Source organism: Neoarius graeffei, chromosome 28 (genome assembly GCF_027579695.1).
Source record: "Neoarius graeffei isolate fNeoGra1 chromosome 28, fNeoGra1.pri, whole genome shotgun sequence".
Taxonomy (NCBI): Eukaryota; Metazoa; Chordata; class Actinopteri; order Siluriformes; family Ariidae; genus Neoarius; species Neoarius graeffei.
In genome coordinates, this window is record NC_083596.1 from 42,781,193 (window position 1) to 42,803,079 (window position 21,887).

Genomic DNA, 21,887 nt, shown 5'->3' on the forward strand with positions numbered 1-21,887 from the left:
AGCGCCATTAATGTTAGTTTGTTCCTGAACATGACGTATAAACAGGTGAATGCGTGTTCTCTTGCATGAAATTAGTATAAAAATTAATGTAGATATAAATATCTTATGGGCGGCACGGTGGTGTAGTGGTTAGCGCTGTCGCCTCACAGCAAGAAGGTCCGGGTTCGAGCCCCGGGGCCGGCGAGGGCCTTTCTGTGCGGAGTTTGCATGTTCTCCCCGTGTCCGCGTGGGTTTCCTCCGGGTGCTCCGGTTTCCCCCACAGTCCAAAGACATGCAGGTTAGGTTAACTGGTGACTCTAAATTGACCGTAGGTGTGAATGTGAGTGTGAATGGTTGTCTGTGTCTATGTGTCAGCCCTGTGATGACCTGGCGACTTGTCCAGGGTGTACCCCGCCTTTCGCCCGTAGTCAGCTGGGATAGGCTCCAGCTCGCCTGCGACCCTGTAGAACAGGATAAAGCGGCTAGAGATAATGTGATGAGATGAATATCTTATACCAAATCATTATGGCATGTTACAAAAAATAAAGAAAACATCAGAGTCCTCGTCTTCATTTTACGGGTCTGAATGCAGTTAATGCACAAGTCCGAGTCATCAGTGCTCAAGTCCAAGTCAAGTCACGAGTCCTTAAAATTAGGGCACGAGTTGTACTCGAGTACTACAAGCTTGTCAAGAGCTTCAGTTAACGTTCACTTCAAACATCACAATGGGGAAAAATTGTGATCTCAAAGTGTGACTTTCTTTCACTCACTACGTTTACATGCACATAGAGAGAATCGAATTTCTGCCGTTGCTCGACTGAAATCGAAGTTCAAAATGCCATGTATACACCTTAATTCGGCTGAAATTGAACCGAACTTGATTTCTCGGAATCGAGCTACACGACCTAGTTTATGCGATTTCTGCCAAGCTACTTTGTGCATGTATACCCTATCGAGCTAGTTGTCGAGCTACTTCCGGAAGTGACGAGTGACGAGACCACAAGCGGGAAACACAACAGCCTCGGTCGGCATGACAACAGTAGTAGCGAGCAGCAGAAGAGGACAGGAGGAACAAACGAAGAAGAGAAAATGGCGATGTAGAGCTCTCTGAAGTGTGGGTGGAGCACAGAGGACGGCAGGACAAAGCTTCTGGTACTAATAGGCTTTTTATTGTCAGACTTTTCAGTTTAACAGCCTACTTTTATTCTTGAGAGAAAAACACACACACACACACACACACACACACACACACACACACACACGTGCGCGCGCTGTGTTCTAGTCCCGGGATGAGCTGTCCCCTCTGCTCTCACTCTGCCTCCTTAAATAGCGTGCGGTTACTGGGAAGCCACACAAACACAGGTTAATTACCGTCAGGTGAAGTGATTCTGCCACTCACCTTCCCTGGCTCCGCCCTCCTGTCACAGACCGGCGCTTGACCACGCCCCCACTGCCACAGGCAAGTAGAAACGTGCACTTCTGGAGCAATGAGGAGACAGAGTTCATGCTCATTCAGCTTAAGGAGTTGAATATATTAAAATTCATGGACGGGAGAAAAACGCGCAATGGAGAACACGGAACTGATAACTTTGTTTACACTCTTGAATAGCTCTTCTTCATGACGACAACCGGAAGTGTACCAAGACGATGGGGCGTGTAGCGCCACCTGTGGCTCGGGTGCACAATGTACCTCACACAATAGCCCGATTTCAGTTGTGTGCATGTAGGATTGGATTTCTCTGGCACCCCTGCTGGGACCTTCAGCTCGATTACCGACAGCAGCTCGATTTGGATGTGCATGTAAACGCAGTCACTGTGGCATGGGTGTTGGTTTGAGCCAGATGGACTGGTTTGAATATTTCAGAAACTGCTGATCTCCTGGCGTTTTCACACACGACAGTCTCTAGAGTTTAAACAGAGTGGTGCGAAAAACAAAAAAACATCGAGTGAGCGAGCGACCGTTCTATGGGTGGAAACAAACGCCTTGTTGATAAGAGAGGTCAGAGGAAAATGGCCAAATTGGTTCGAGCTGCCATAGTAACTCGTAGCAACTCTTTACAACCATGGTGAGCAGAAAAGCATCTCAGCCTGCAACAGCAGAAAGAAAACCACATTGGGTTCCACTCCTGCAGCCAAGAACAGGGATCTTAGAATTCAAATATTCAAATACTACCGAAATGTATTATGAAGTGTGCAGTTTCTGACAGCACTAATACACACACACACACACACACACACACACACACACACACACACACACACACACACACACACACACGCGCAAGACAAGTGGTGAAGACAAGCTGTTTGTTATGTTGTGCAGTCTGAGCACTGCTGGATTTCCTCCCCCCCATTCAGCAGGAGGTTGCTACTGACCTTCACACTGAAGAGGAAGCGGAGTGATGAGGTCGTCGTCGTGTAACGTTTTCACCCCTGAACCCTGGCCTACAGTCACTCTACACTCCCATCACTCACCAAGGATGTGGAAATCCCATAATGCCCCTGTCTCCCTGGGACCTCAGTACTACGGCGCCCCTGTTTCCCAGATGTTTCCAATTAAGAAGAGGGCCTTTCAGGATGAGCCTGTTCTCTCCATGCAGAGCGAGAGAGAGAAAGAGAGACAAGGGCAGACAGAGTGAGAGAAAGGGGGGAGAGACAAAGCTCTTAGACTGACTGATGGGGGTGGGGTGGGAGGGTTGGTATGGGCAACAAAAGGACGAATACCAAAAAAGAAGGGCTTGGAGAAGAAACAGGACGACCAAGACACAAGTGGGTGGTTTTCCAAAAGTCAATGCAGTTCAGCAGTCAGGAGTTGTTTTGGTTGTAGGTTAGTAGTGAATAGGATTAGGAATGTAATCAGTCAAATCTCAGCCACAGAGCCACGGATTAAGATCAGAGCAATAAGCATGCATGCTGTATACAGGTCTTGAGGCACTGTAACATCTGAAACGATAATGGATCATACACCTGACTATAAGTTTGTGTGCGCTATCAGATGGACTGGTTGTTTTCCATCTTCTTCCAACCTTATTCCTTGGAATATGTTCTCACCCAAAGAGAGATAAAGCTTCGATATATCTTCTTTGCCTATCCTACGTTTTCTGTAATTCACTGGAAATATCATCCATCCATCCATTATCCCTAACCGCTTATCCTGCGCAGGGTCGCAGGCAAGCTGGAGCCTATCACAGCTGACTATGGGCGAGAGGTGGGGTACACCCTGGATAAGTCGCCAGGTCATCGCAGGGCTGACACATAGAGACAACCAACCATTTGGACTCACGGTCAATTTAGAGCCACCAGTTAACCTAACCTGCATGTCTTTGGACTGTGGGGGAAACCGGAGCACCTGGAGGAAACCCACGCGGACACGAGAAGAACATGCAAACTCCACACAGAAAGGCCCTCGTCGGCCACTGGGCTCGAACCCAGATCCTGCTTGCTATGGGCAAGAGACAGTGCTAACCACTACACCACCATGCCATTAAAGCATTTTTGCAATGAGGCATTCAGTCAAAATTTTTAACCCAGTTTTTTTTCTCCTCGCTCCTACATCTGGGAGTGTCAGGGCTCATATCCAGCCAAAGCCCATGTGACCGAGGATGTCTTGTGTACACCAGATAAAGTACATTTGAAAGAAAGAAATATGATTCCAGTTATCAAGAGTGATTTTTTTTCGTGCCAACTATTTTTGACCAGTCAGGAAGATGCACTATTTTCAGATCCACCCCTTATGCCGGTTCAGTACCCTCAGTACCTGGTCAAGAAGGACATTCAGTATAGGTTTTCATAATACGGTGCCCTTAGCTGGTCGCAAGCTTCAAGTTGTAATCTGTTCACTGGTTCCTGATGGAGAAACAAAATGATTGAACACAATGAGATTTCCAATGCAAGGTATAGTCACTGGACGGACAAGAGTTCAAGAGTACATTTTTTTTTTCCGTTTCCGGTTGAGAGTACGTCGTGCGACCGTCTAGCTTTAAGACTGCACCAACCTCTTAATTCCACATACAATTGTCTAATGGACCTGTGATTGACAAGGGAGACGATGACCCTCCCTGTCATTGATGCCCCTTTTCCACCAAAGCAGTTCCAGGGCTGGTTCGGGGCCAGTGCTTAGTTTGGAACCGGGTTTTCTGTTTCCACTTACAAAGAACTGGCTCTGGGGCCAGAAAAACCGGTTCCAGGCTAGCACCAACTCTCTGCTGGGCCAGAGGAAAGAACCGCTTACGTTAGTGGGGGGCGGAGTTGTTAAGACCAACAACAATAACAAGACCGCGAAAGATCGCCATTTTTAAGCGACGAGAAGCATCAGCTGTACAAACGCGAAGTCATTCATTATTATTATTATTGCTGTTGCTGCTGCTGCTTCTTCCGTGTTGTTTTTGCTTCGATGTTCGCGCCAAGGTTTATGCAAACGTAGCGACGTAACTGACGTATACAGCGACGTAATGACGTGGCTTCCCTTAGCACCGCGAGCTATGGAAAAGCAAACTGGTTCTCAGCTGGCTTGCAAGTTGAACGAGTTGTGAACCAGCACTGGCCCCGAACCAGCCCTGGAACTGATTTGGTGGAAAAGGGGTAAGGGAGAACATGCAAACTCCACGCAGAAAGGCCCCTGTCGGCCACTGGGCTCGAACCCAGAACCTTCTTGCTGTGAGGCAACAGCGCTAACCACTATACATCATAAACGCAAGGAAGTTTTACTTCAAATCATCAAGTTCGCATACCCCCTTGGTTTCAGGGGTATCAGAGGCAAAAGTGCCAATTATACTCTCTTGGGTTACAGCCTCTGGATGGCTATTGACTGGCTTGACTGCAGTTTTCCATGATGCTAACCAGCACATATTTAGGGTTGTCAGCTAGCAGACAACGCTTCGATTTCAGACACAACACAGCGTATGGGAAAAAAAAAACCTGGCTGTAGTTCAGGGACCAATGAAAAGAAGTGAAATGAGGTTCATTCTCCATGAGCTTGTCGATTGAAACCCATGAACTGGCATACTATATCAATTGCTGTTCTTGAAAAAACGTCGAAATGTTGTAATGCTTAGTGGCTCACGAGCTTAGCACTAATTACACATAGCTGCTGTAATCGGCCTCACGTGGGAACCTGGCAGTTTGGTTTCTAGTTCAGTATGTCATGACATGTCGAAGAGAGAGCCAAAGTAAACATGAAATAAAGGAAAGGAGTTGCTGTCGAGTTAGAACCGAGAAGAAACCCAGTGACTAACTCATCAGTCAGTTATTCTGTAACGGCTGTAAAAACAGCACGCTGCCGCAGATATCTCATTTTTCTTGGAATAGGGTTAAACGCACAGTTATTAACAGTTCAAAAAGTAAAAGATGTGAAATAATGATGTTTTTTTTTTAAATAGACCTTGAATTCATGCTCATAACTGTACAATGTTTTGTTTATGAAGTACAGTGTCTTGCAAAAGTATTCATCCCCCTTGGTGTTTGTCCTGTTTTGTCGCATTACAAGATGCATTTTGAAGGGTTAGCACCATTTGATGTACACACAAACAATAATTAAGGTGAAAAAGCAGAAATCTGGAGTGTGCATAAGTATTTACCCCCTTTCGTATGAAACCCCTAAGGCCAAGAAAAAATAATTGTTTGTTTCCTATTACATCTTGAAAAAAAATAGGGTAGGTAGGTAGGTCTTTTTATTTTATTTTATTTTTTTTATCACACAAAATACTGGGTAGGTAGTTTTTTTTTTTTTTTTTAAATAAATTTTAGGTGTGGCATTATTTGTCACCATTGTTGCCTCTACTTTTGCGTCCTCGTGTACTTTTAGTATTTTTGTTTTGATAGCTAACATTTTTTGAAACTCCGGCTTCCGTTTACATTCAAATGTCAGTGCCCGCAAGCCAAAATTGCTGAGCAGGCTTTCCAACGTGACTTCCGTCGTGATATCGATACCGCTGTTAGCCTGGGCGCTGTGTGTATACTGTTTGCATGACTCGTCCAGCGGAGGATGATAATGTTCGTAGAGTTCTTTTACAGTTGAAAACTTATAAAATGAACTTATTGTCTTACAATCTTCCGTGTGGTCGCAACCGATCACGGTAATCGAGAACACTTCGTTGGCCGCCATGATGCCTAGCGTTGTGTACAACACAAGCTGGAGTTTCCCGGAAAGAGGTCATGATGTCAGATTGAGGCCGTGAGAAATCAATGAGTGTTTCTTGTTCGATATACAGTATGCGTTTTAGAATTAGTCACTTGTCAGATCGACAATATTATGCAAATCGTAATGCAGATATTTTTTTTTTCAAAATGTATTGTTGGTCGGCGAAAATACATTTTTTTTTAAACATCTAACAAAAAAGTCTAGGGTCGGGGCATTTTTTAAACGGTCGGTTGGGTAACCGGAAACAAACAATTATTTTTTCTTGGCCTAAATAAGATCTGGTCCAACCAATTCACTTCATAAGTCACATAATTCATTGATTAAGATCCACTTGTGTGCAATCAGAGTGTCACATGATCTGTCACATGATGCCTGTATCAATCAACCTGTTCTGGAAGGACCCTGACTCTGCAACACTACGAAGCAAGCAACATGAAAACCAAGGAGCACTCCAAACAGGTCAGAGACAAAGTTGTGGAGAAGTAGTAGAAGAAGTAGAAGCTTTTATTTGTCACATGCACACTCAAGCACAGTCAAATTCATCCTCTGCATTTAACTCATCTGAAGCAGTGAACACACGCATGCACACAGACAAGTGAGCAGTGAGCACACACACACATACTCAGAGCATCAGTCCATAGGGCATTAATCAGAGGCGCAACAAAGACACCAGAGATAACACTGAAGGAGCTGCAAAGATCCACAGTGGAGATGGGAGTATCTGTTCATAGGACCACTTTAAGCCGTACACTCCACAGAGTGGGGCTTTATGGAAGCATGGCCAGAAAAAAGTCATTGCCTAAGAAAACCCGTTTGGAGTTTGCCCAACAGCATGTGGCAGACTCCCCAAACACATGGAAGAAGATTCTCTAGTCAAATGAGACTAGAATTGATCTTTCTGGCCATCATGGGAAATGCCATGTGTGGCGCAAACCCAACACCCTGAGAACACCATTCCTACAGTGAAGCATGGTGATGGCTGCATCATGCTGTGGGGATATTTTTCATCTGCAGGGACAGAAAAGCTGGTCAGGACTGAAGGAAAGATGGATGGCACTAAATACAGGGCAATTCTGGAGGAAAACCTGTTTGAGTCGGCCAGAGGTTTGAAACTGGGACAAAGATTCATGTTCCAGCAGGACAATGACCCTAAACATACTGCTAAAGCTACACTGGAGTGGTTTAAAGGGAAACATTTAAAGGTCTTGGAATGGCCTAGTCAAATCCCAGACCTCAATCCAATTGAGAATCTGTGACATAACTTGAAGATTGCTGTACACCAACGCAACCCATCTAACTTGAAGGAGTTGGAGCAGTTGTGCCTTGAGGAATGGGCAAAAATCCCAGTGGCTAGATGTGGTAAGCCAATAGAGACATACTCCAAGAGACTTGCAGCTGTAATTGCAGCAAAAAGTGGCTCTTCAAAGAATAGACTTTGGGTGGTGAATACCTATGCACACTCCAGATTTCTGGGTTTTTTTTTCATCGTAATTATTGTTTGTGTCACAATAAAACAACAATTTTCACCTTTAAGGTGGTCGGCATGTTGTGTAAATCAAATGGTGCTAACCCTCCAAAAATCCATTTTAATTCCAGCTTGTAATGCGACAAAATAGGACAAACACCAAGGGGGATGAATACTTTTGCAAGGAACTGTAATTGTACATTGTACCTGAGTGATCTTAAATTGATTCTATGCGTGCTTGATTTGCTTTCATTAAGGTTCTCTCAGTTTTCAGTTTTCACCAAGATTCTTATTGTACCACTGTTCGTGGTATTTGGATACCCTCAAATACTTTATGCCCAAGTTTCAGCCTTGCGTCAGTGGATACCCTCACTTGGATAATGTAGATTTGTTCCATAAAACTGCTGCTGTAATTATAATGCCTGCTCTATGCTCATCTCAGAATTCAAACTGAACATCCCAGTCCAGTGTTTCCCCTGCCATTATATTGTGGGGGGTCCCGTCCCCCCCGAAAGTTGTAGTTGTTATTAAACACCCCACCCCCCGGAGAACAGGGTGCAGGCATTAGGACCATGCAGAAACATCTCTTGCTTAAGCCTTTTGTACTATTGTTTGACTTATAGTTGTAGAAGAGTAATCATTTATTATCTCATGAGCCGTTGTCACTCAGAAGAGGATGGGTTGTTCTTTTGCATCTGGTTTCTCTGAAGAGTTCTTCCTCATGTTGTTTCAGGGAGTTTTTCTTTGCCGATGTTGCCACTGGAGTCCTGTAAAGCCTCTTTGTCGCAACATCTGTTGTTAAAAGTGCTAGTTTCAAAATAAACATCTTGGCTCGATTAGTACAGGTGCTCCTTTCGGCGTCCTAGGCAGCGCTAACGTGGGATTATAGTGCTGGAACATTCCTAGGATGACATCTTTGATCCTGTGATGCCGTGCCAGGGCCCTCGAGCAATCTACTGCTGCACAGTTTGTATGCCTGTTAACGTGGGTCACCAGTTCCAGGCTCTGGCCGACCCTGGATCAGTTCAGCAGGGGGAAATTTCACCCTCAGACAGTAGATGGCCATTCATGATTACATTGTGATTCAGTTCAGAAATGCTGGGAATGTAGTGGCAAAAGAGTTCCAGTATTTCAGGCGTTGTCTGTGTCACATTTTGATTTTTTTTAATTTTTTTTATTGTTGGGAAACATTGAATTTCATTGTGTCTGCAAAAGGGGGCTATTCAAGCTTATTTGAGATTATAACACAAGTCTGGATGCCTTTATTCATTATTTGAAAGGGATAAAGTAAATATGCCCCATTCTTTCTCAAATGAAAGTGTATTTCCATTGCAGTTGGCGCCCAAGTGTCCCTGAATATGGAGGACATCATTGAAGTGTATAAAGGTGATTCAGCCGTCATCCACTGCCGTTACAGTTTTGCTCGAGATCCCAAAATGGTCATGGTGCAGTGGTTTGTGGTATGTATATACCATCCACTTATTTGATACTCCTACCAAGATTTCCACTTTGCTTGCCAACTAATTGGTAGTTCTCTCCCCAAAAGTACTGTAGTTTCTATTCTAAACTATATTTCCCTGAATCTCAGCGCGGTTCTGGAGGTAGAAGAGAGAGGATCTCCTACAGTGACCTCACCATGCAGAAGGTGGACAACTATACGACCTATACAGACCGCATCAGCATTGCAGGGGACACCAGCAGCGAGAACCTCACTATCGTGGACGTCAGACTCTCGGACGAGAGGGAGTTCTTCTGCCAGGTCAACGGCCTTGCAGCGGGCATTGGAGAGGCCAGGACCTACCTAAAGGTTTTCAGTAAGTCTGCTTCCTTTTTCACCACAAGTTTGGCTGCATATTTGAAATCTCTCTGGAGTATTCCATTTACTTTCTGTTTATTTAGACCCCCCAGAACCTCCTATGATAAAAGCAGTTTATTCTGGGGTTTCAGTGACCGCTCCATTACCATCAAAGGTTGGTACCAGTCTCAGATCATTCATGCAGGTCCATTTGGTTCTGCTTGTTTATTCTGAATTCGTTTCTGATTTCAATTAGATTGCAACTTGTGAAACCCGAGAAGCCTTCCCCAAACCAAACATCACCTGGTATCGCAATCATGACCCACTGTATCCCCAAAATGGCCGTAAGTGACTAAGAGTTTTTTTGTCAAGTTTTTTTTTCCTTTGTCTACTGTTTAGTGTTGTTGAATTCTGGTTGGTCAGACGGTGTTGATTAATTCCATAGTAGCAGCTTGGACAGTAGTTCCAGCTGTGATTCAGTCCCCAGGTTTATATATTAGCATGCTTAGAGGATGCACCACGTTATCAAAGATTAACAATAAACAGATTAAACACAATATGTGTTTATATTATACGGACACGAGTGTTTTACTGGGAAATACGCCCGCCACTCGTATTTTTCATACGAGCTCCATCCTGGACACGGAGAAGCAAAACCGTGACATAAACCTATATATGTCGCTCGTGAGGAAATCGCTGAATTGTTTTGATAAATTTGGGTACTTTTTGTTTGTCAATGCGTCGATATAATAATCACAGATTGAAAATCACACGTTGGCTTGAAGATATGAAGTTTGTTGAAAAACTCACATTTTCATATGAAATACTGTACATTGCAGATCCGAGCGACATATTTAAATAATATTGGCTGGCGTTGAGTGGTCTATCAGATATATTCCATTCAGCTAGCATGATATTGAACGAGTCGAAGACAAGGAGCTGAATGGAATATATCTGGTAGACCATGAAAAGAAGCCCGTCAGTATTATTATTAATATTATTATTATTATAATAAATACTGTACACATTCCTTTCAGGTGTTCAACACGTCTTCTCTTTCAAAATTCTCCCAAATCTTCCGTATTTAACGAAGCAAACCTGGCGGCCATGTTTGCGGACAAATTGTCACATTCGCTCGCTCGCGCGGAAGTCTTACAGCTCCGACGTGCGACGTCATGTTGTCTTGACAACCGTGCAATATCATAAACCGTATTCAACGCTCATTCTCCATTGGGTAGAATGACGTAATGCACGTAGGATAAGCGATATGCTAACAATATTGCATGCTGTAGTGGAAGTTCATTATGTCTGACTATTTAAGTATTTTTAAGTTCGTTTCTTAGACAAGGATTTTAAGCTCGTTACCTTGTTGACAGTTTCGGCGTGAAACTTCCGCCTTCCTCAGAATTGTCACCAGATGTCAGGTGGTGACGTGCCTTATAAGCTGATGTTACGTTACGGAGGCGTGAACGTCCTGTCCGATTTGACAGGTAGTCCACGCCTCCTGCTGTCAGGTCGCTCCCCCAGGACGGCACTCCAGGTGTGTGACAGCGTGTACGCTCCCTCATCCCGGTTACCAGATAGATACCAGCGTTGGATTTTAGAGGCAGTGGAGATACGCAAGCGGGCAAAAAGGACGATAAACCGGGATGAGGGAGCGTACACGCTGTCACACACCTGGAGCGCCGTCCTGGGGGAGCGGCCTGACAGCAGGAGGCGTGGACTACCTGTCAAATCGGACAGGACGTTCACGCCTCCGTAACGTAACATCAGCTTATAAGGCACGTCACCACCTGACATCTGGTGACAATTCTGAGGAAGGCGGAAGTTTCACGCCGAAACTGTCAACAAGGTAACGAGCTTAAAATCCTTGTCTAAGAAACGAACTTAAAAATACTTAAATATTGCATGCTATCAAACCAATGAATGAAACTTGCTAGAAGGGAATAGAACGCGTTTTTATTCCATCGAAACAGTGTCCTGTATGTATAATAATTCCCGATATTTCACTCCGATGACATCACTCTCAGTGTTTTTCCGCTGACTGGACGTGCATTGTCAAAATGGTGAACCAGTTCAGAATTAAAATTATTTTGATTAACTTGTGTTTCGTTTTGTTTTTTGTTTGTTTTTTTGGTGGCTGTGTCCATATAATATAAAGAACATTACGCAGTGGCACCAAGATATGAAGTTTATCTTCTCGTGCTGAAAATACATTCACCACTCGAAGATAAACTTCATATCTTCACGCAACCATGTAACATCCTCGATTTTTACACAAAGAAAAACATATAAACGTTGATTTGGCCGAATGTTCTTTAAGGAGACGTTTGTTTAAAGTGCACATCTTGGGTATATTTAGGAGCAAGATCAACGTAATTCTCTTATTTTATATTAAACTTTGGTCAAATATATGTCACATTTTCACAAATTCAGTTGAAATCAATCCATTTGAGGCGAATTGGTCCGCCTCTGAAAAAACTTGCCGTTTGGATTTTCCGGCAAACATTGATTTTCGCATGCGGGACGCCTCCTTCTGAATCCCATGTCAGCGCTGGTTTGTTTACGAGGAAACGACCTGGTGGTTTTCTGCAAATTTCTTCAACGTTATCGTGTAATTATTAAAATGGTTAACAGATGTATCGTAGGAGGGTGTAGCAACACCAATCTTGATGGGATTAGTACTCATCGTTTCCCAAAAGACCGGACAATGAGAGAGAAACGGGAGCGCTTCGTGCGAGGCACCCGGAAAAAGCCGAGGACCAAAGCAGAGCCGAGAAAAAGACCAAGAAAATCGGCAATTCACAAGTTGACTGTTGCCAGGGTAAGGAAATAAGAGAGATTATACTCTAAATTAGGTGTTCCTGTGTTTGTGTGGTACACGGATAATGTTATTTATTGACACAAAAGTAAACAACACGAAAGCGCTGGGCAATAATACACTTACTTCACATGTATCGAGGGATATACGGCGTGTCAGGGCTTGAGATCTTGGGGCCTGTCGAACACATTAAATGTATATACAACCCTGCTTAGCCGATTCCACGTGTGTAGCTTATGAAACCTTTCTCCTACAGTTGCCAGTACTCTTCTAAATAAAGAAATATATAAATACATAATAGTAATTAGAAAAAATATGATTTATGTAACAATAGATAGATGAGCATTGATAGATGAATCCATGGGTTTAGAAGCTCAGGCGACAATTCCATATTTCAATGCAAAATCGCTAGCTGCTAAACTTGGTCTACAGAGGCTGTGCACTGAACCCATGCGAGCTCGCGCAGCCTGCTGGCGGATCCGCACGTGACGTCACGAATCTGGCTCCAGACTCCCTTGGGATTTTTCCAGACGCATTTTGTTATTTTATTTTTTTCTGCTGTAGACAGATGGCCTTGTGCAAAATTACCCTTCTGGATGAGTGTGTAAAGGGACAGACTTTCATATTAAAAAAAAAAAACACTAAATTGGTCCAGGATCTGCACTTTAACATTTATGGACGGAGTATTTTTTTAAATTTTGCAGTAAGTTGCTGGGTTTCAGAGGAATGAAACACTTCGAGACAGCTTTAGGCTGGTAACAGTACATCATGTTTTTTTCCTTCCTTACATCATACATACAAGACTCAATCAGCCTTCACCATCTATTAGGACTAATCAGGCAAATTAGTATGAATTGGTTTACAATGATAAGACGATTTCAAGCCTTTTAGATCTAATTACAAATGAGTCATTAGAAAGAGAGCGCATCCTTTCCTCACTGTCTGTCAATTAAAATGAGCGTGTGTGTCTGTGTGTGTCTGCACAGAAGTGAACGTGCTTACCCTGGTTGCCAAGGGGCTGAACGGCCTGTACGCAGTCGAGAGCGAGCTCCAGTATAAAGTTGAAAAGGAAGACAGTGATGCTGTGTTCTCATGCGAGGTCAGCTATTATGTTCCCGGTGCCATCCGAACGGCCGAATCCAGAGACGTCAACATCACAGTGCACTGTGAGCCTCAGCACCATCTTACCTCCTTTTTTTTTTTTTTTTTTACAGCTGCAGTGTGTGTGTGCTGTTCACTTCTTACCCAAGAACAACCAGAGGGGGAAAAAAAAACAAATTTAAAAATGTAACCCAAAATAGCCTGTACCGTTTGAGTTCCTTCCAGCACGAATAACCTGTAGTTGTGTTTCTTTTCTCTCGAAAATGACTTTGAACTTAGTCACACTTTCATACTGAGTGAAATGCCCAGTATTTGTGCATACACGAGAAGCATACACAAATGAACTGGACATAATTGTCTTAGCTAGATTTTAGCCTAATATTACCTCACGTCCTACTGGTGTTATTTACACAGTAGCTAATTTTAGTAGTGCTGTCAAAAATGTCGCGTTATTAACGCGTTAACTTGACTCAATTTTAACGGCGATAATTTTTTTATCGCGAGATTAATGCTCTGTGACATGATGTAGGTTTTTCATAAGCTTTTGAAACTGCCAGGAACTTGGAACAGAGACTTTGCTTAGAAAACCGATAGCAGCTAGACTGTAATGCCCCGCCCCGCACAGCCAGAGTCCTCTGCCCTCCCCCCAAAGAACCAGCGTGGGCAGGGCGCGCTAGTCGAGATGGGATTTATGGCTCTTTGATGGGATCCGCATCTTTGTGATCCGTTCTTTGAAAAGAGCCGTTCAAAAGACTGGCTCATTTGGCTCTTTTTAAATATTTATTCAGTTTTAAGAAGACAGCGTCTAAAGAAGCCAGATCCCTCTGAACTGTAAACTCAATGCTATCCCAGAAATCCTTCCTGTAATATGCAAATTTGGCCGCCTCTGATTGGACAGCGCGACGCATCAACAGGCAGAAAGTGTAAAAGTACAAACTGTGTTAAGTGAGCTGAAACAGTAAAGATCAGATTCAATGCAATATTTATCAACGAACAACTTAAAGTTAATATAATAGTGTACTTTATATTATAATCAAGCATGTCAAGCCTACCGTCACTGTGTAACCTGTCTCTCTGAGTTGTAGACTAACTCAAGCAGTAGATCACTTCACTCATGGTTCTTTTGCTAGCCCCGGTGTTCGGCTTAGGTTTCACTTTGCAGTGGCTGTGTCAAGACGTGTTATGCTTTGCAATACAAAGCAAGCCCATTCACGTTTTTATGCTGATAAGAGAATTACAATGGTTTTTCATGTGACAAAAATGTGCGATTAAATTGCGATTAATCGCGAGTTAACTATGACAGTCGCGACATTAATCGCGATTAAATATTTTAATCACTTGACAGCACTAAATTTTAGCTTCTTGAGGTACCATTAACAGTCGGTATTTCACCTACAGCTAACTTTTGTGCACCCAGACTTGTCGGCGATGTCACAAGCAAGCTCGCTAATGCAGACGGATACAGATCGACATCGAGGATAGTTTAGTATAATGGACACAATGGTTTGAAAGTCAAAAAATTCTTTACAATAAGATAAAATTATGGGGCGGTGTAGTGGTTAGCACTGTCGCCTCACAGCAAGAAGGTCCTGGGTTCGAGCCCAGCGGCCGGCGAGGGCCTTTCTGTGTGGAGTTTGCATGTTCTCCCCGTACCCGCTTGGGTTTCCTCCGGGTGCTCTGGTTTCCCCCACAGTCCAAAGGCTAATTGGTGGCTCTAAATTGACCGTAGGTTTGAATGTGAAGGTGTGTGAATGGTTGTCTGTGTGTCAGCCCTGCGATGATCTGGCGACTTGTCCAGGGTGTACCCCGCCTTTCGCCCGTAGTCAGCTGGGATAGGCTCCAGCTCGCCTGCGACCCTGTAGGACAGGATAAGCGGCTAGAGATAATGAATGAAGATAAAATTAGAAACAAAATAAGGAAAAAAGGCTCCGTGACAACTTGAGCGATACTTGAGAATTCAAAACTCTCCCATAAAGTGTCTTCCGTTATCAAATACGAGTCGCGCCGGCCATGACGTGACTTTGGAATGTTCCCTCTTTGTTGCTCTTGACCAAATGATTAGTGACGAAGCCACACTGCCTTGGTAACATGTTTCTGAATGGGCCTCCATTTATGGTCTCGTTTTGTGTGTGTGTGTGTGTGTTTCAGACCCAACGTTCAACATGGAGATGTGGAAGGAATCGCCCAAGGGCCTGGTCAAAGAGGGGGACACGGTGGAGATCCGTTGCCAGGGCGATGGCAATCCCCCGCCGACGATCACTTTCAGCCGAGAACAAGTAATAATGACCCTCCTTTTTTCCTCAATTCTATTTTTCCCCGCACATTCTTCCAGCAGGGAGTGTGAGTTAGCAATGAGAAAAAGCTGGGCGCATGGGAGACATATAGAGACCGAGATCACATATAGATCACTCAGCATGCTTCACACGCAAGCTTTACATTGACTCCAATCCAAATGTGTAAAGTAGCAGCTGTCGTTCTGAGGTTAAGGTTAAGGTTAAGAGGATTTCATTGAGGCTCACTTCGGGTCCATTATTTTGAATTTGTGCAGGAGAAAATATCTGTCACCAGAAGTTGAGATGCATCAGTTAAGATAAATTGCGTTTCCATCTCTCGATGTCTGTACGATGCGCACCCTTGAACTCATAGTTACATCACTGTAGATGATGAAAGCACACAGTAATTTGTATTTAGTTGCTGGTAGTATAATCGGATTGACTGAACAGGACCTCCCACGTCTGTCTAAGCAGAGACACATATTAAGGGTGGGGTTAGTGATTTAATCACTACCTATTAATAAAGAGGATCATCTGAACTGTGAATGAACCACAGTTATCACTCGTTTCCATTTCTCATCTCATCTCATTATCTGTAGCCGCTTTATCCTGTTCTACAGGGTCGCAGGCGAGCTGGAGCCTATCCCAGCTGACTACGAGCGAAAGGTAGCCTGGGAAATCCCGTGCTGCTTTGCACAATCGTTCCGATCTGAAAAGACAGCATGGAAACTATGGTCTAAAGGCTCGCCTGAGTTAGGGAGCCAATCAGAGAGTGGGGAGGGGTGGAAAGACGGTGACGCGTACTACTTGACAAACGGAAGCTTGTAGTTTATTTGGGACTGTTTACGGATCACATTTAACATGGCGGCGAGCGATACGAACCAAACTTTCGATCAAGCTTTAGACACTGTTCTGAATTAGTCTGGTTAACACCAGACCATATCACAAGTGAAATAATTTCGGTGCCATTGTTTTCCTATTTTTGTTTTGCCTTCTCTTTCTCTTTCCTTCTCTTCTTCACCTCTTCGTCGCTCTAACTACGTCACCGGGTACAACTGCCATGATTGGCCATGGGCTACGTATACGCCAAATGATAGACATTCGCAACGTCCAATAAACGGCCGTTGACAATCGTAAACCACACCTCCCCTACGAGAAATTCAATAGGCGGATTCCAGACCATATTTTTCACTTGTGATATGGTCTGGTGTTAACCAGACTAGGCGAAAGGCTGGGTACACCCTGGACAAGTCGCCAGGTCATCACAGGGCTGACACATAGACACAGACAACCATTCACACTCACATTCACACCTACGGTCACTTTAGAGTCACCAGTTAACCTAACCTGCATGTCTTTGGACTGTGGGGGAAACCGGAGCACCCGGAGGAAACCCACGCGGACACGGGGAGAACATGCAAACTCCGCACAGAAAGGCCCTCGCCGGCCACGGAGCTCGAACCCGGACCTTCTTGCTGTGAGGCGACAGCGCTAACCACTACACCACCGTGCCGCCCAAATTAAAGTCATTTAAAAAAAAAAACGCTGCTCCTGAGTGGTGCATTAGAAAAGCATTAACTCTGTTCTCTTGCTCTGGAGACCGTGAGTTTGTATCCCGATGATGCTACAGCCATCTGTGATCAGGAGCTCTCTGGGTGGGAAGGATGGAATACTCTGTCAGTCTGTCAACCAGAGAGACACCAATTATGGCTTCATGTATGCGGAGGAGGGTAGATAACATTTTCGTCCGAGTGTGATATGCAGCGTGAGAAACAGTAAAAAAAAAAAATGTAGCTGGATGCCATGTCCAAGCTCCACAAACAATTTACTGGGTCCGCCTTCCTGCCCATTGAACCACCAGGTAGTGGGTTCCTCCGTGCAGTCTGTCGAGTCCAGTCTTCGGTCTTAACCCTGACCAGGGGGAGCGAAGGGTTGCTAGTGCTTGCTCAAGGCACCACCTCAGGCTAGTGGAGGGAAGAAGAAGCCTTTATTTGTCACATGCACACTCAAGCACAGTGAAATTCATTTTCTGCATTTAACCCATCTGAAGCGGCGAACACACACACATACCCAGAGCAGTGGGTAGCTAAACTACAGCACCCCGAGAGTAGTTGAGGGTTAGGGGCCTTGCTCAAGGGCACTTCAGCCCAAGGCCGCCCCATGTTAACCTCACCGCATGTCTTTGGACTGTGGGGGAAACCGGAGCACCCGGAGGAAACCCACGCAGATACGGGGAGAACACGCAAACTCCACACAGCAAGGCCCCCGTCGGCCACTGGGCTCGAACCGAGAACCTTCTTGCACCACCGTGCCACCAACAAAGTGAAATATCAGGTGTAAGTTTTATTGTGATTCTCAGTACCTTTTTGGCCTAAACAAGTAAATAAATAAATAAACCAGACTGAAGCTATTAAAAATTAAAAATTCCGATTTTTAGCAGTAAATTACAGTTTTGTCCTTTTTCATGCCGAATTGTTCTAACCAGCGGGCAGGACAAGTTGCTACGCTCTGAGAATTAATATCATAAATTCTCCCCAAAGACTTGAACAAAAATGAGTTTTAGCGGTTATAGCCTGATGCTCTCCGATTGCATGAGTCAGTACATAGAAAAAGCAGTTACATGGAGTCATGTGGCTCCATTCAAGACATAATAAAGCATTTATCTGTCTCAGCTCTGTCTTTTCATGCCCATTTTATCGTCTCTTCTTCTTGCACTTATATAGCCTGGCAAGCCAGACTAAATGTGAATATTTAGTCTGGCCTCGATCCGTAGACATTTCCGAAGCGGGTAGGAGGAACAAACCGCTGTCTTTCAAACTGTCTCTGTGCGTATAGGCCAACGCTCTGATCAATCAGCGCAACAGTGACTGTGACGTAGTCAGAGCGACAGAAAGCAGTGGGGGAGGCCTTGAAATAAATAATTTTTCAAAATGCGTATTAATTAATAAACAGGTTCTAGATATTAAGAAGTTTGGAGATAATGACCACAAGTTTGGAGTCTGTACCACATACACTTTTTTTTCCAAGTGTTTTTCAAGGGTTTGCTTAAACTGTTTTTGAGAGTTTTTATTTAGTGGTGTTTGGTGAAATAATTTCCCTTAAATTTAAAATAACGGGAAAATAAGAAACAATCAAAAAGTAATGTTTCAAAGCTGTTTATTAATTCTTCGTACTGCACAAACTAGCCCCATCCTTTTGGCTACGAGCGGAGCCAGCTGGTAGATCAGACTTTTGCCATAGCCGGTCGGCAAAACAGCGAAAACGTCCTTCTTGAAAAGGAATGAGCGGAGAGCCGCTTCCTGCTCATGTTTCAACGAAAACTCCAAGTCTAATTCTTCTAAAACTGATTCCAAAGCGGAGTCAAACGCATGCTGTTCAATAGCCGTAGCCATCTTTCCTGTTGTGCTTTCTCCAGCATCGCGCAGCTTTGTCGTCACTCCTGCAAAAGCCCGCCCAAAGAATCCAAACAAAAACCTTGCGTTGTGATTGGCGGGCACAATTTGATGCCCGGGGTCTTTTTGTTTATATGGTGCGAGGCTAGACCCATTCACTAGGCAAAAAATATTTTTGGCCGCTAGGCGGGTGGGTCTAGTTTACTAGGCTAGCACTTATATACAGTATGATAAAATAAATACTGTGGTATGTTCTCGGTATTAGTTGTGTGAATAGGTAAACGAGGTGGTATGACAGGTCCGACACGAGACGGATCTTTATGTCTGAGAGGTATAAAGGTGACAGCGCAGCGAGTCATCCTCGTCCCTTTGTAGGAGCTGGATGTGGGGCTCGAGGCCGAAGGCAACCTGCTGGTCCTGAAGGATGTGACGCGCAGAGCCAGTGGCGTGTACCATTGCCAATCTCTGAACCTGGACTCAGTAAACTCTGATGTAGGGGCGAGTCTGCAGCTTACCGTGAACTGTGAGTAAATGGAGCTGCTCTCACACGAAGATAAAATATGTAACTTTCGTTCCACCACTTCCTGTTCGATAGAAGTGAGACTGATATTGCTAGTGATCTCAAACTGTGTGGGATAAATGTATACTTTACACTGGTTTTGTTTTGCAATCTTGGCAGTAGGGCTGTGCGATATGGGAAAAAATGAATATCCCGATACATTTTCTCCATTTCACGATATGCGATATATATCTCGATATATTTAAATCTCCTCTAAAGGACCCCATGAAATCTAACTTTTACTCTTTACTGTTTTTACTACAATCCCTGCAGATTAAATAACATTCTTGGTTAACTTTACAGGTGGTCTTCAACAACACATTTTAAATTTTCATGTTGGTGATTAATCATGATTGAATTGAAATAAGACTGTTTTTATTCAACAAAGATGTGGCACAAACTGCAAAAACAATCTTGAAAATTGCAACAAAGGGGCAACACAATACAGAGCTGCTCAGAGCTCAAACCAGTAAAGTGCAAGCTCAACACTGAGAAAGACATTTAGCCTAAATAAGAAAAGTGCTCATTCATTAAATTATTTAAAAAAATAGATCTCCAACCTGACTACTGAGAACCACTGGAACATTCACAATAGAGAGAGAGATTGAGGGAGAGAAGAGAGAGATCTGCAAAACTTAATTTTTCTCTTTGCACACTTTTGAACTGAATGTTTTCTGGCTCTGCCTCTCATCTCATCTCATCTCATTATCTCTAGCCGCTTTATCCTTCTACAGGGTCGCAGGCGAGCTGGAGCCTATCCCAGCTGACTACGGGCGAAAGGCGGGGTACACCCTGGACAAGTCGCCAGGTCATCACAGGGCTGACACATAGACACAGACAACCATTCACACTCACATTCACACCTACGGTCAATTTAGAGTCACCAGTTAACCTAACCTGCATGTCTTTGGACTGTGGGGGAAACCGGAGCACCCGGAGGAAACCCACGCGGACACGGGGAGAACATGCAAACTCCACACAGAAAGGCCCTCGCCGGCCCCGGGGCTCGAACCCGGACCTTCTTGCTGTGAGGCGACAGCGCTAACCACTACACCACCGTGCCGCCCGCTCTGCCTCTTAGATGTGTATAATTCCAGCTGCTGCCTTTCGTGATGACAGATTTTTTTTTTTGCACACTTTACAAACTGGCATTTGCTGTTCCACGTCCTCCTCGCGATATCCAAAAAAATGCCAGATGACTGACCCCTTACTAGTGCTTTTAGGAACCAATTCGTCCGCTTCCATTTTTAATTTGTCGCTGAAATTGGCAGAGCTTACACGGTAGCCTATGCAGCACCAGCGATTGCACGAACTGAGTCAGCGCTGTAAACCGAAACTAGGAAATCTTCCCGCCGGCAGTGTTGCCAGATACTGCTGACGTTTTCCAGCCCAAAATATGTTCAAAACCCGCCAAAACGCACTTAAAACCGCCCAATCTGGCAACACAACCGAAACTAGAAAATCTTCCCGGAAGTTCCTTTCAGCACTGAGATGTCGCCCGGGATTGGTTGGCGAGTGCGTGACGTTATTGTTTTCTTTTAAAGATTTTTTGGGCTTTTTTTCACCTTTATTGGATAGGACAGTGTAGAGACAGGAACTGAGTGGGAGAGAGAGATGGGGAGGGATCATGAAATGACCTCTGGTCGGAATCAAACCCAGGTCCCCGGATTTATGGTATGGCGCCTTATCCACCTGAGCCACGACGCCCCCAACATTATTGATTTCTTTACCCTTAGGCAGCCTCTCACGTTACTGCCTAAGGGACAGGGAGAAAACCACCGGGAAACGTTTTAAACAAACACGAAACGAACGCAAGTCGGAAGATGACCATAAAATACTCAATAGTTACGATATAATAATTTTATGTATCGCACACAGAATTTTCGGCGATATATCGAGTATATTCGATATATCGCACAGCCCTACTTGGCAGTATTTTTATAATAGATTTAACACATTTATCAGCATTTAGGACAAATGGTAAATGAATCAGGGCCCATAGGGAAGGTTTTTGTCTAGACGTTTTGTCGAACATGAATAGAAGCAGCTGTATAGGACATGGCCTGTTTTGTGTTAACACACAGATTCACTCAGAAAGCCGGATAGTAATAACTCTTGTCCGACATCTTCCTAAGCACAGGATGTGTGTGTGTGTGTGTGTGTGTGTAGATCTTGACCCAGCTGTTGTGGTTCCCAAAGACTCGGAGATCATGCTGAAAGGAGAAAGTCTGACAGCCACATGCAACGCTTTGTCCTCTCTAGAGACATCCACTGTGTGGCTTAAGGTACTTACACTGTATATCACGCTCCCAGAAATTAGTGTTTACGCAGCTTGTGGATCGAAAAAAAAAAAGATTTTGCAC

The 21,887-nt window shown here is 44.2% G+C and overlaps 1 protein-coding gene across 2 annotated transcripts in view; it reads left to right on the plus strand.

Annotated features, from left to right (window-relative positions):
* Positions 1-21,887, plus strand: part of mcama (melanoma cell adhesion molecule a) — a 134,157-nt gene that overhangs the window by 82,612 nt on the left and 29,658 nt on the right. For both annotated transcript variants that reach the window (XM_060913457.1, XM_060913458.1), the window contains exons 2-9: positions 8,919-9,043; positions 9,172-9,397; positions 9,483-9,553; positions 9,635-9,722; positions 13,186-13,365; positions 15,449-15,576; positions 19,341-19,488; positions 21,694-21,809. In XM_060913457.1, coding sequence (XP_060769440.1) covers positions 8,919-9,043; positions 9,172-9,397; positions 9,483-9,553; positions 9,635-9,722; positions 13,186-13,365; positions 15,449-15,576; positions 19,341-19,488; positions 21,694-21,809 — 1,082 coding nt within the window. The remainder of the gene's footprint in view (positions 1-8,918; positions 9,044-9,171; positions 9,398-9,482; positions 9,554-9,634; positions 9,723-13,185; positions 13,366-15,448; positions 15,577-19,340; positions 19,489-21,693; positions 21,810-21,887) is intronic.